Consider the following 14,115-nt stretch of genomic DNA (forward strand, 5'->3'; position numbering starts at 1 on the left):
TTCGGGCACGTTTTCATCTTCGTACACATGCGCTTTTGGGCACCATGTGTGCTCTCAGCTAAACGATTCCTCCCCACCCCTGTCCTGCAGCTTTGCTTAGCAACGGACAGGCCAGATTTGCAATGCTCCAATGTGCTTACTGCTACGGTGGCACACCCCTCTGCTGATGTCATATATCTCCTCTGAGCCACTCCTCGGTGTTATACCGCTGCGCCGTGTGGTACAACCTTCATCCGGCGGGACATTTGCGATTCAGTATTATCTGCCTCATTTGCATGGCATTGACTACTAATTCATAGTTACCGTGCCGAACACTATCGCAAGCCCTTAGCAACCCTTGCACCTTGGTTGTAGTGTTCCATGCCTACCATTGTGTATTATGCTGTAAACCTGATTTCTATTACGTTGCGATTTTATGACATTTTTATATTATTTCTTTATGTTACAGCTTCCTCACACATGCCCTGCAGTTGTGCTGTGCGTTACTGTGGACATGACATTAAATGTTGTTATTTACGTGTTGTGCATCTTTTCTTATGCCATTGGCTGTGTATTTCGCCATTGGCATATGTTAACGTTGTGATACCTGGGTCTGGCCCTCTTCCATAACTCCGATTTTCTGTTTGGGAAAATGTAAACCGTGTTTTTTGGTTTACATTTCCGTGGGCTTATGCTACGCCTGCACCACTTCATGAATCGCTATATGCCTTCATTTGCATGGTGCGACACTGCACATGGGGTGATTAGCATACCTACGCCGGGGGCTGCGCAGATCTGGCGTACGCTGGTAGTGCACGTGGAATGGGATCGTACCCGAATCGCTCGACGGCCATATTTGGCATTATAACGCCTATGCTATGCATGCGCCTGGCGCAAGCTTCATGAATCCCGGGTCTTTAAGTAGTCTATGGGCTAAAGGGAGTATGTTTCAATTTTTTGCAACTGAGTGACAGAGTATTTTCCCAAAGGTTTTGATTGGCTTATGAACGTCAAGAAAGTATTCATTAGTACTTCTTAGTGGGCATTGAGGAGTATAAAGTGTCAGAGAATTTGCAAGGGATGGGCAGGATTTAGGATTGTTTAGTATATTGTGTGCTATAAGGAGTTGGGACTGAGGCAGTAAGTTGGAAAATTCAGGCCAGTGTAAAGCCTTTAATGAGAGGCAGTAATGGGGTTTGTAAGGTTGATTTGCAGCAAATCTGGCTACTTTGTTATATGCGGTTTCTAGTTGGATATTAGGTTACTCTGTATATGGATAGAATAGGTGAAGCATAGTGTAGGGATGGTAGAAGCAGGGATTGGGCAAGGGATGGCATGGATGCAAAGGGAAGAAAGTTTTTGTGATGGTAAAGCAGACCTAGTTTTTGGTGTTTTTTTTAATTGAGCTATGAATGTGATGGTTGAATTTAAGTTCATCATCAATTATTGCTCCAAGGAGTTTTGTTTGGGTGTCAACAGAAATTTTATTTCCATTAAGGGATGTTACGGAAAAGTTCTGTTTTGCATGTTCCAGATATTTAGGTAGGAAAAGTAGTAGCTTAGTTTTGCTGGCATTTAGCAGGAGTTGATTGGATTGTAACCAGTTTTGAACTGAGTGGAGTGAGTTTTGTGTAAGGGATTGAAGGTTTTCTATGTTGAAAGCAGAGCTGATGATGGTCGAGTCATCAGCGTACTGAATAAGATTGGATTGGGGGCAGGATGAGAAAAGGTCATTGGTAAATACATTGAAGAGGAGAGGGCCCAATATTGATCCTTGTGGGACCCCTGTCCTAACTGCTAGAAAGGGGGAGTAGGAAGAGTTCCATCTAACAGCCTGGTGTCTGTTAGTGAGGTAATCACAGAACCAGGAGGTGATGGAGTTTGAGAAGCCTAGGTTAGAGAGTTTATGGTGAAGTATGGTATCCGATATGGTGTCAAATGCTTTCGACAGGTCTTGAAAGAGGGCTGATGCTATTTTGCTATTATCCCTGACTTGAGCAATGTTATTAGTAAAGGATACGAGAGTGGTAGCTGTGCTATGTGTGGAGCGGAAGCCATGTTGAGTTGGTGTGAGTAGGTTTTCTTGTAGCAGATGATTAAGTACTTGCTTATGGATACACTTTTCCAGTATTTTGGAGAGAGGAGACAGTATGGCAATTGGTCTGGAATTGGTTGGCTCAGTGGAGTTTCCTCCTTTATGAAGAGGCACTACAAAAATTTCTTCCAAATTTCAGGGACTTTGCCTTCTTTTATGGCTCTATTAATCAGGATAGATATGGAGTAAGCTAGAGAAGTAGCTGCATGTTTAAGGAATAATGGAGGAAGGTTATCAGCTGAGGGTGAACCAGGTTTTAGTTTAGTTAAGAGCAACTTGATATAAGAGGTGGGAACAGGTAATAGTGAGAATGAGAGTGAGGGTGAGAGAGGTGAATCTGAGGTGGATGAAGATGTAGATGGATTGAAAGAGGTGCGGGTGGAGAAGTTAGTTACAGTTAAGTTTTCAATGATTTCAATGAAGAACTTATTAAGGAGGGTTGCTATTTCCAGAGGAGGCTTGTCAGAATAATGTGTGGGTGGGGTAGGAGTACCAGGTGAGAGAAGTTTATTGATAGAGTTCCAGAATTTTTTAGGATTACAGTTGGGATTGTTAAGTGAGGATTGGTAATAGTTCTTTTTATCAAGATTGATTTGTTTCTTAGCTTTGTTTCTAAGTTCCCTGTAAGACATAAGGTTGGAAGAGATATTATTGCCTTTCCAAGTTTTCCAAGGTTTATCTCTGGTCTTCATGAGTGTAAGGGTAGTTTTGGGGCATATCTGAATTTGATGCGAGTTTTCCTAGTGGGGGCAAGGGAGTTGAGGATGGATAGAAAGGTGTTGTTGGAGTGTAGGACTGCTTCATCAAGAGTGAGATTAGAGAGAAAGGACCAGTTTATAGTAGAGAGGAGGTGATTTAGTGAGTCACGAGAATAGCTAGATGGATCATGGGTCACCTTATATTGTTGTGCTTTATGCAGGTGTTCAGAGTTTCTGTGAACTAGTAAAGGTAGGTGGTCACCTAATGTGTCTGGTAGAGTGGTTGGATTATGGTAATGTTGGGGGTGAGATACTAGTATCCAGTCAATAAGTGAACCAGTAGAGGAAAATGTATGAAGGTGGGTAGGGGAAGAGATGAGCTGTGTGAATCCATACAGGTTGAGAGAGGTAGAAGATGATTCTTTATTGATCTGCAGCCAGTCAATATTGACATCTCCTAGTATGATGGTTTCATAAGGAATAATTTTAGATATCCAGGATAGAAAGTGTTCTAAAATGGGGACATTATTTCCAGGAGGGATATAAATTGATGCAAAGGCAAGTTTTTTATGGTGGCTAAGTTTAAAATCAGCTAAAATTATCTCAGCTGAGAGAAAGTCAGATATGGGAAAAGAGACAGGGGAGACATACAGGCAGTTAGAATACATGATTGCAACTCCCCCTCCTCTTTTTGAAAGTCTGTCATGCCTAGCTAGGGGGAAGAATTTCAGAATTAGAAATACTTGGTTTTAACCAGGTTTCACACAAGGTAAGTATGTTTGAGTTATGTTGATTGATCCAAGCATGAAGTGTGTTGGTTGTTTTAACTATACTTTGAATATTTATAGATGAGAGGATGAGTCTTTTTTGGGGAATAGTATTAGTAATGGATGATGGAGAGGTGGAAGAGAGCACAGAGGTGGTAGTGGTACTGAAAGTATTTTGAGGAGAATTGTTAGGACCTGGGTTGCTGTGGATGTCTCCTGATAGTAACAGGTTGGATAATATGAAATTGATTATTGGAAAGATTGGGTGCATGTGTGGATATTTGTTTTTGTGGCTGACATGCTGTTTTGGTGTAAGGAAGTATTTGAATCTATGTGTGGCAATAATGGTGAAGTTAGATAGGGAAGGGGAAATGTGAGTAAAGGTAGATGTGTTGTGGTTTGGAGATAAAGTGAGTGTGAGTGATTTGGTGTGTATAACAGTAGTGCTTTAATAGCATGTGATAACTGAGAGAAAGAGTAATGTAGATGAAAGGAGAAGAAGAAATAATATATTAAGAATAGTAGGCATATTAGTAATTAGAGTAGTGTGAGATAGATGAGATTGTTAGTTCAGTGGGTGATGAAAGACTATAGGAATGGTGTAAGATTATGAGTACTAAGGGGGCGGGGATTAAAAGAGGTGTGGATGTGTTGTGTTGTATGATTGGCCACTGAAGTGGATGGAGGAGGTGCGGCTAACTATAAAGGAAATTGAGTCAGGGGTGGGTGGGAATGGGGGCAGGGTAGGGGAGCGAAGTGAGCCCGAGTGATAGCAAGGGTGAACAGAGAAGGCTGCACAAAACCAGCTGGGACTAGCTCAGGAAAATCAATCAGCCAGGTTACTTCAGGTATGGTAGTTTGCAGCACTTGTACTGTTTGCAACTAACTTCTGTGTACCTTAGTTTGGTTGTTATTAGCAAATGTGTAGGTTTTGCTCCAATTGATTAACCCACTCAAATAAACTTTTTAAGTTGCTTCTAATAAGGAGTAACAGTCACAACCTGTGTGTTTGATTTATTTAAAAAATGCTCAGTGAGACCTAAAAGCAGCTGGTGATTGATTTAGAAGTAATGCTGCCATCTAGTGGTATAGCTTGGAACCAAGTCTACACTGCGAGGGGGGGGGTCTAGCCTGTTGTCCCTGCAAGTGTACACTACCTTTACAGCAGATTAAAAGTTTAAGGATATATCTACATTATCTATGTGGAGTGTTTGTTGCCTACATTAGTAAAAATAATCGATTCTTTCTGATGGTACGTACATTTACTTTTAAAACATGTTTAGGTTGATGCTTGCCTAAAACAACTTCAGGTAGAAATTGAGGGGACTTCCTGTGCGTGAAGCTAACTGTGAAAACTGTTCTGTAAGGGAAGAGACCATATAAGAAATTTTAGAAATATTAGGTGGCTGAAAGTAGTGTACTGGAGTTAGATAGAATATGAGGAGTTAGTTACACAATGCCTAATACCTTGTAGCTATTATGCTGAGTTTCAGACATTTAACATTAAGTACAATGTTTGGCATTCAGTTAGCTTTTCTGTATGTTTGATAGGTAACAATGACAGCATTAATAACTCGTACTCAGTGGAGAGCCTTTCAAGAAATTAAAACCAAGTTTCCTTCATTCAAGCAAAAACATACTGGCTTTCAAATTACGTTCTTATACTATAGTAACAACTTTAGTAGCTATGCAAGTGCTTGCAGGGTTCAGCTGTTACCGCACATTATATAATATGGAGTAACACACTCTCTATCCAAGACCAGGAAGTCTAGGGCACATTACTGGATTATAGGAGCTGCAAGATATCATTTTATGGAGATGGAAGGCTGCACTGAGTGAGGGGGGTGGACGACAGAACAGAGAACACTTTCTGTCAGCAGCCTTAACTCAGAGTCCCATTCACATCTGCTAATGTATTAAACAAGTATATGCTAGTAGCTAAAACATAGAGGCTGCAAATTACATTTATGCACTTATGAAAGCAGCAGTCACACACCAGCTATTATCTGACTAAAGCCTGTGTTGCTAGATGTAGACAGCTACAAGTAAAACATTGTAAACTACTAGTTCGCTATAAAAAAACAATCCCCTTATTTTATGGGCAAATAATTGTGATTTAGCAAACACTCACATCAGCTAATTCTTTAACAAGCCCTCATATGTAAACTCTAACACATAGCAAGTCAAGTAGATTCAGTCAGCCACATTGGTCTGTAGCATTAACATACACAAGACAAAAGCAGTATGACTACTGTTACAAGATAAACCAACATTAACAGCCACAAAATACAGACAATATAACAAATGTTACAAGGGAAACCAGTTTTATAAAAGCAAGTTTAGAGGCAATATACGTAAATACAGTACTTACTGGTGTGCACACTTAGCTGGGGACTGTTGGTTCCTTGCTGGGAGGATAGGATTTTAAATATGGTGCCTTGTAGCTAACCCTCTATTACAGCCTAACCTACAGGGAAATTCAGGGATAGTGTTCAGGGATAGGGAGATGGGTGGGATAGTTGTTTATGTATTTTTGAACATTTTTTTTTGTGGGAAAATTAAATGAGTTGACAGATTTTTAAAAAAAATCCTGACATAGTACTTTGTCCGAAATATCAGGGGATTAAATGGTTATAATTTAGGAAATTATTCTTTCGAGCTGGGGTATAGGATCTGAATGCCCAGACATAATAAGGTCTTACTAAATTTAATGCTATTGGCTGCCAGAAAAAAAAAATAATTAGAAAATGGAAATTAAAATCTAAGCCAACTGTGACCAAAGAACTTAATATTGTAAAGCAGATAAACAAACTGGAAGGGAGATCTTTGGAAAAGGGAAGGAGCAAAGTGCATAGAAATAAATGAAATTTATGAGAACAATACCTGCAGAATAATGTTCTGGCAAAGAAGTGAAATTTAAAGGAAGGCAGGAAATGAACACTTTTTGTAACACTGGAGTAAATGAAAATTGTTAAAAAGAAAACAATATATGTATTCCACATAAAAATAAAGGAAATATTATGTTTTGGTTTCTTTTCTGTTACTGTTTATGTACCTATGCCATTTTTTAAAATATATCATGTTTAATAAAGATGTTAAAAATTGTATACTAAAATACTTTAAATACAATAGGATCAAGCTTCACCTGCATTTTCAGACAATTTATAATTTAATCCTCAGATATTCAAAGTCAAACAGACATTGTAAAAAGGCAGAAAGAGTACCAAGAATAAGGCAAATTGACAATGAGATTAATATGACCTTGCAAAGAAATTTGATGGCATAGTACACAAACAAGAAGCAGGCCATAGAGATCATCACGATTAATTCCTTTGTATAACAAATACATATTTATTTATTTTGTTAACTTGTACAGTGAACTGGTCTGAAGACTCTTTTCAGTCACATCCTGGGTCACAGGACAGTTACAAATGTAGATACAGACATAAAGTAACAAGAAAACCATCTAGGCTTTTTAATGCAAATGGATTTTTTATGAATTAATGCAGTTTTGTAGTGGATCAGCAACAAAGAATTGAATTAAATTGTTAAAGAATTACTTGAAAGCGAGCCAGTTAACCATTGTCATTGAAGCAAGTGCATTTGGATTGTTCACAGAGATATGACTTTAGTCATTTTGAAATTCAAGCAGATTGTCACTAAGTCTTACCTCCTGCGGAAAGATGTCCCTCATGGATGGAGCAAGTTGAGCAAGTTGATAGAATGCATTTTCTCCCTGGCCCAGGGTCCATGTTGTGGGCCATCATGGTTACTAAAAGTATATTCAGTAAATTGTGGTGGCAACTTGTTTTTGAGAGGCAGACAATGGGAATTAAGAAGCAGTTCAAAAATTTTAACACCATTATTGAATTACCACTTAAAACATAGGCACACATAAATTATATTTAAAATATATTTATATTAATTTAATATCTATATTAATTTAAATTTAAATTAAAAAAACATATTGGCATGTTGCCAATTACAAACATTATATATCACATGCATTCATTTGTATAACTATCATCAATCCAACATTACGTATATTACTGAATTCCTGCCTCCTCTTAAACCTCACTCCTCCTCCAAAACATTATTCTGCAGGTATTGTTCCCACAATTCTCATTTTTGTATACAATTTGCTAATACCTTTCTCCAAAGAATCTACTTCTAGTTCTGTCATCTCTGTTGCAATATTCAGTACTTCAAATACAGTTGGTTTAGACTTTGATTTCCATTTTTTGTAATTTGTTTTTTTTTTGTCATCCACAAGAATTAAGCTTAACAAGGCCACGTTATGTCTATATAATGCAGGCCCTGTATCCCAGCTAAAAATAATAATTTCCTTAGTTACATATATTTGCTCACCCAATATTTCTGACAGAATATTCTGTAGAACATTTTTTTTAAAGTCTGCTAACTCATTACAATCCCAAAATATATGTTCCCAGTTACCTTTGTCTTCCCCATCAACCCTCAGACTTTTGGCTCCTTCCTAAGGAAAAATTCTTTGGAGTCTGCTTGGGATATCAAAAACCTATGCAAATACTTCTAAGCATAACTTCTAAATCGTTTAGACTTTTTTTGCATATTTGGGTACCATGCATATGTATCCCCAATGTTTCCTTGTCAATTGCTTAGTCTCTTCCAAGTCTTTTCTAACCTCCTCTTACTGGTTCCTATAGTCATCATGCAATACTTTATATGCTCTACTAATTAAACAATTTTAACAGCAGCCTTTTGTTGCAAAGTTTGGCAGTTGGCTTAGAGGACTAAGGCATTGTTAGTGAGCAGTTTCTGTAGTCCAGTGGTGCAAGGTTTTATTTCCACTGCTTTCATTGTCTAACTGCATGCACTGAGCAACTCATTTACTTAGTCACTGCTGTCAGGCTGAGTCTGAAAAAAGTCCAAGGCAGTCACGGCTGTATCCCAGAAAACAAATACAAATAAATATTGACCTTTCCCTTTCTGTTTGCCTATTCTATGATATCAATCCCTGATAGGGAGGGAAGTCCGTAGTCTTCTTGGCCTCATCCACTTCTGTTACCTCACCCTCTCTAGTTATCTACTCCTAGTACCTTGGATCCTTTGCCAGTTCTCTACAGTACATATCAGTTCCCTCTTCCCTATTCTCTGTACTCCTAACTGCAGTCATATCTATTTGAAGACTGTCCTTTTTCCATTCCTGGTTTGGTTTAGTTCTTAGAATACTTTTTGCTACTTTATGAATACAATATTTTCTATGGCTGTTGTTAATACAATATTTTCTATGGCTGCTGTCAGTATATTTTAAATGTTAATATATTAGGCAGAAAAGAGGCTCATTGTTTTTTGGGAAGTCATTTAAATTTCTGAGTGGTAGTACAGTGGTGCTTTAGTCAGTTGTGAGAAATGCATGACTGAAAATTGTGCTTTCTGTCTCCATTAAGAAGGTAACATTGTGAATGCAGAACAGAGTAAATATGGGGGGACCATATTCTAATCTAGGAATGAATAAGTTGAGGGCAATGACCCTTGTGTCTAGAGTGAAAAGATTTGATAACTGCTCCAAACAGATGCAATAAATTGTGAGAATCTAAGATGTTACATAAGTAGTGGGAAATGTAGTTACAGAGTATTAGATGTATACTTAAAAAATCTATTTCTTGTGGCATTACTAATATATAGACTTCCTCATTTATCTGCCACCACATATATAACTCTGGCTCCAGAAGTTATCATGATTAAGACCAAAGGCTGAAAGTGTTATGGTCTACATGTTAAGCAGAAAGGTGTCACACTGTGACCATGAAATAAGTGTGCACAAGTGTCTGTGTGTGTGTGTGTGTGTGTGTGTGTGTGTGTGTGTGTGTGTGTGTGTGTGTTGGTGTATGTGTTGTCTGTTTGTAAATAAAATAAAAACTAACAAGAACCAAAAAAGTAATAAAAACGGAGACTAGTTTCTTGGAACACACTTGCACACTTGAAAACTTTTGTCGTGACTACTTGCAAGACTTCTTCAGAGTACAGAGCTGCAATAATTCAACAAAATATATACCTGTATAACAGGTCATGAATTTGCACATCCTAAGTTATGCAATACATCAATTAAAGCTCCTGTCAATTGTAAAATGCACATAGAAAGTGTAAAACGTGTTTGCATTTGAAATGACAATTTGAAAACAAGATTAAAAAACAAGATGTTGGATGCATATAATACACTGAAATACACCATATTTGTACAGTCTAAAAGCAAATAAATGACATTTAAAAACGCAAATACAATTCACACAAAGCTCATGCAATGCTAGCCACCTTTTTAATACACTAAGCAAAGATAAAGAATCATTAATTCCTGGAGCAACTGAGGCATTTAGCCCCAGTTGCCAGGTTAACTCTTTGATTTCAAGAAGTGTAGCCAAATCACACATGAAGTTTGAAATCACTACCCTATCAACAATAAAAAATAAAAATTTCTTAAAATTAGAGCACCCATGTTTTCAAATCCTTTCTCTCAATCTTCTATTTGTCTCCCCCTCATAAAAATCATTGCAAGAGCTGCACATGGCAAGGTAAACAACATGGGTGGTGTTGCAGTTACACCTTCCAGGGCATGGAATAGTTCTTGCAAAGCTAGCTACTGCAATGTAAGGTCTTTCATGTATAAATGTGCATACCTTACAGAACCTCCATCTTCTCATACGTTCCTGTGCAAACATTGATTTCCTATTACCAGGGTCAGTCTCTAAAAGACTTTTAATATTTTTCCTTTACTAAAAACCACAGATGGAGCTGTTCCCAAAAGGATCTTCATATTATTAGGAAATATAATTTCCCAATTAAACCTCACTGAACTAATGTATTTAAAAACATCCATGCTATGAGGAATAGTAAACACAGGAGTGGACGCATCAAAATTACAACTATTCCTCCTTTTTACAATGTTTCCGCCAGCATACTGATCAATGTAGGATCTGATTTTTAAAATGGATGTAAAGCAGTGATTTTGCAGACCCGCAACCTCATCCCTAACATTCATTAATAACTGACTATGATACCCCCTCTCAATAAACATACATATTAAATAGTGAATCTCCTTGTCAAATAAGTTGTCATCTGATATCAACATGGAAAGCCTCACCATTTGGCCTTTAATAACAGACCTTTTTCAATGGAACAGATGACAACTACTAAAATGGAGATATGAATTAGAAAAGGTGTTCTTTCTAAAAATGGTAGAGGTGTAACACCCATGTGTTAAATTCTTCTATAGGAAAATACCTGAATAGTTTATGCTGTTGGTTCCAATTGAATATGTGAACCTTAAAAACATTGTAGAATGTTGCCACTGAGTGTAGAAAATAACCCCATTGTTCAATGATGCCCTTCCATAAAATCAGGATGTCATCTAAAAATCTATAATAACCATGCACCACTGATAGCAATTTAGGGGTAAACATTAACTTTTCTTCCCACACTGCTAATATGATATTGGCATAAAGAGGAGCAAGAACATGCAGTGCCATGGCCACCCCTGTTACCTGGTAAAAATATTTACCCTCAAACTGAATAAAATTGTTACTCAAAGTCAATTCAAGGAGGATGACAATCTCTCATGTGTTTTGAATGGGAAAAGATGTGTGTTTATCTAAAAATCTAAAAAAAAAACAGTCATTCCCTGTATTGTGGGGAATAACAGAAAAAAGGTCAACAATGTCCACTGTAATAAACATAATATTTTCATCAAACTGTTAACTGTTTAAAATCTCTAAGAGGTCCCACAAATCTTTTAAAATGTATTGCTTTGATTCCAACACACCCTTGCACTTAAAATCAATATATAATATCAGTATCATTATATAGTATATCATGACTTCTGATTGGTTATTATACAAGTATATATTTTGATTTTGGTGAATCATGGCAGCTCTATACTCTGAAGAAGTCTTGCGAGTAGTCAAAATGATAGCGTTCAGCCTATTTTTAAATTTTCAAGTTTGTAAGTGTGTTTGAACAAATGAGTGGCTTAGAATGTTGGTCGGTCTCCATTTTTATTGTGTGTGTGTGTGTGTGTGTGTGTGTGTGTGTGTGTGTGTGTGTGTATGTGCATGCATTGCTTCAAATGTCTTTCATTTCAGCTGTTTCTGTGAATTACAGAGGAGTTGCTAAAGATACTAAACAAATTCTGGATATTATAAGCCCTAAGAACATGTGCTAGTAGAGTGTAAGATACCCCAGTACAAGATGTGGCACACTGCAGAAGAATTAAGGAAAAAGAGAACTGTTATTCCTTTATGTGGGTGCTGGATTAGGTTAGCAGAAACATTAAATGAAGGTTTGGTATTATTTTCCAGAAATAAGCACTGGTTAAAGTAAGAGTTGAGGTGATGGAGATGAGGTGCAAGAAATTGGTGGTAGGATGTACACTGCGGGACAGATAAAGAAATGAGGACATCTGAGCAGTAGCCAAAGCAGCCCAAATGCAGAGAAGGTGAAGGAGAACAGAGTATGCTGATTCAGTCACATGTCTAGTAACGTCGCGGACAGTTTGGTGAAGAAGACTTAGGAGAGACAAGAAGATAGCAAGAGATAATTATGACATCCATCCAAGAGATGGATGGATTGTGTGACAGAAAACCTGTGGCAATTAGGCATGACTACTGAAAAGGTAGGACAGTGGCTGTGGATACAGAGAGGTGGCAACACTTGACATAACACCCCAACTCCATATAGAAAACTGGAAAAAGAGGATTGATGATGGTGATGATGATGATGATTATGGTGATGATGATGATGATGGTGATGAGGATGATGATGGTGATGATGATGATGATGGTGATGATGATGATGATGATGGTGATGATGATGATGAATGCTAAGAGTCACAACATTTCTGTGTGAAGTGACAGTGGGAGGTAGGCTATATGTAAAACAACAGTGTCTAGTGATGGTGAAGTAAGGAATTTAGTATAAGCAGAAAGTTAATTTACTTATTTATATGTTTATTTTTAACCAGGAAAGTTTGAATGGGCAAAAGCTGATTTCAGTTGAGGCCCAGGGATAAAAGCTCTACGTGTTATATTTTGATTTCTGTACAGACAGGTGTAGCATCATCATAGAACATATTAATAACAAGACTAACATTATTCGCAGGTAGTAAAACAGCAGTAACCAATGCAATAGCAGATGCATACAAGTAGTATGCACATTAGTATAGAAATGTGGCATCATCTTACATGTTACTGTTAATCAGCAAACGACATTTCCTCACTGAAAGAAGTTACTGAAACAGAATTAATGGTACTTACTATGACATTTTTCTATAAAGCAGAGAGTTGGACAGGGATGATTTATCTATGCAAATAGTTTTTAGGTTACAATTAAGTGTAGTTTTAAGCTGTTTTGAATGAGACGTCACAATGTGGTGTGTAATTCTGGGAACAAACTTAAAATTCTTGTAAGGACATAAATAAATTCAAACTAAATGACAGTCAGTCAGTCTGTGCATCAAATCATGGATACAGGTTCAGCTATTAGTTTGCAGTTTGTTTCACTGCACAGAAAGGCCAAAATGAGCATTTTCCTCTAATACACATAACATTCCTCTAATGATATTGTACACAGATCTAAATACCTTTTAATAAGAAGAGCCTGATTTGTTGACATTATGTGGCAATTGCATTATGGCACATTCTATGGCATTGTAACTAGTCTAGGATATTGGCATCTTTAGTTTTATATAAGTAACATTTTAAAGAATGCATTTATTCTCCTTACTATGGTGTCTGCATAGGCATTTTATGAATAATCTTTATGAAATCATCTAGAGAAACACTGCATTCTTTTTTCTAGCTTGCTTTTAGATTAAGACATCCATTAGTAGAAGGTGTTGTCCTTTTCTAGTAAATATTCTCATTGACTGTCTGAAAGTCAGTGCATTAATGTTTTGACAAATTAACATTATTATTAAATGTTCAGAACCTACTTCCTGAAACTGTCGCTTTTCTGTTTTTTTCAGTGAAACTAAGAAAAACATCTTAATTCAAAAATACGGTTCATGCTGATGGATAAAAAATGATTTCTACACTTCATACTCAAAGGATTTCTGCACTTTGTCCACTTCTCTGCTTAAACATACAGAAATCTCTGTTGCCTGGATTTTGTTGATTTACTTGAAATAACAGCTCTTTCAGAATGGTGCTGACTGGTTTAAAACATGTTGCCTACTTTTGTCATATCATGGTAGATGCCTATATGTAACACTGATAAAAATAAAACAGTATTTAAACAAGTCCACTAGTTTCTGTATTAGTATCATCAAGCAACACTGTTAATGATTCACTTATGAGGTCACGTATAGTGGTGTGATCTGCACGTGACTATGAGAAATATTACACCTGCAAAATAAACACTGATAAACATATTTAGACATCAATACTTCTAAAGGCAGATTATTTTTTTGTTTACATTTCTTGTATTCTTTAAGGCGACATTTTTGTTGCTGCCTCAGATATTTTATTGTAGAATATGAAGATTCCTGACATGACTTTCATGAAGTGTCTGCATTTATAAAAACTGTACCACAATGTATTAAAAC

The 14,115-nt window shown here is 37.0% G+C and overlaps 1 protein-coding gene across 1 annotated transcript in view; it reads left to right on the plus strand.

The window, feature by feature from the left end:
* The window catches only part of LOC122793731 (trypsin inhibitor ClTI-1-like), a 145,618-nt gene extending 131,841 nt beyond the window's left edge, over positions 1–13,777 (plus strand). The window contains exon 4 of the mRNA XM_044061934.1: positions 13,537–13,777. Coding sequence (XP_043917869.1) covers positions 13,537–13,582 — 46 coding nt within the window. The 3' untranslated portion in view covers positions 13,583–13,777. The remainder of the gene's footprint in view (positions 1–13,536) is intronic.
* Positions 13,778–14,115: the final 338 nt, after the last annotated feature.

Source organism: Protopterus annectens, chromosome 2.part0 (assembly GCF_019279795.1).
Source record: "Protopterus annectens isolate FY-2018-M chromosome 2.part0, PAN1.0, whole genome shotgun sequence".
NCBI lineage: Eukaryota > Metazoa > Chordata > Ceratodontiformes > Protopteridae > Protopterus > Protopterus annectens.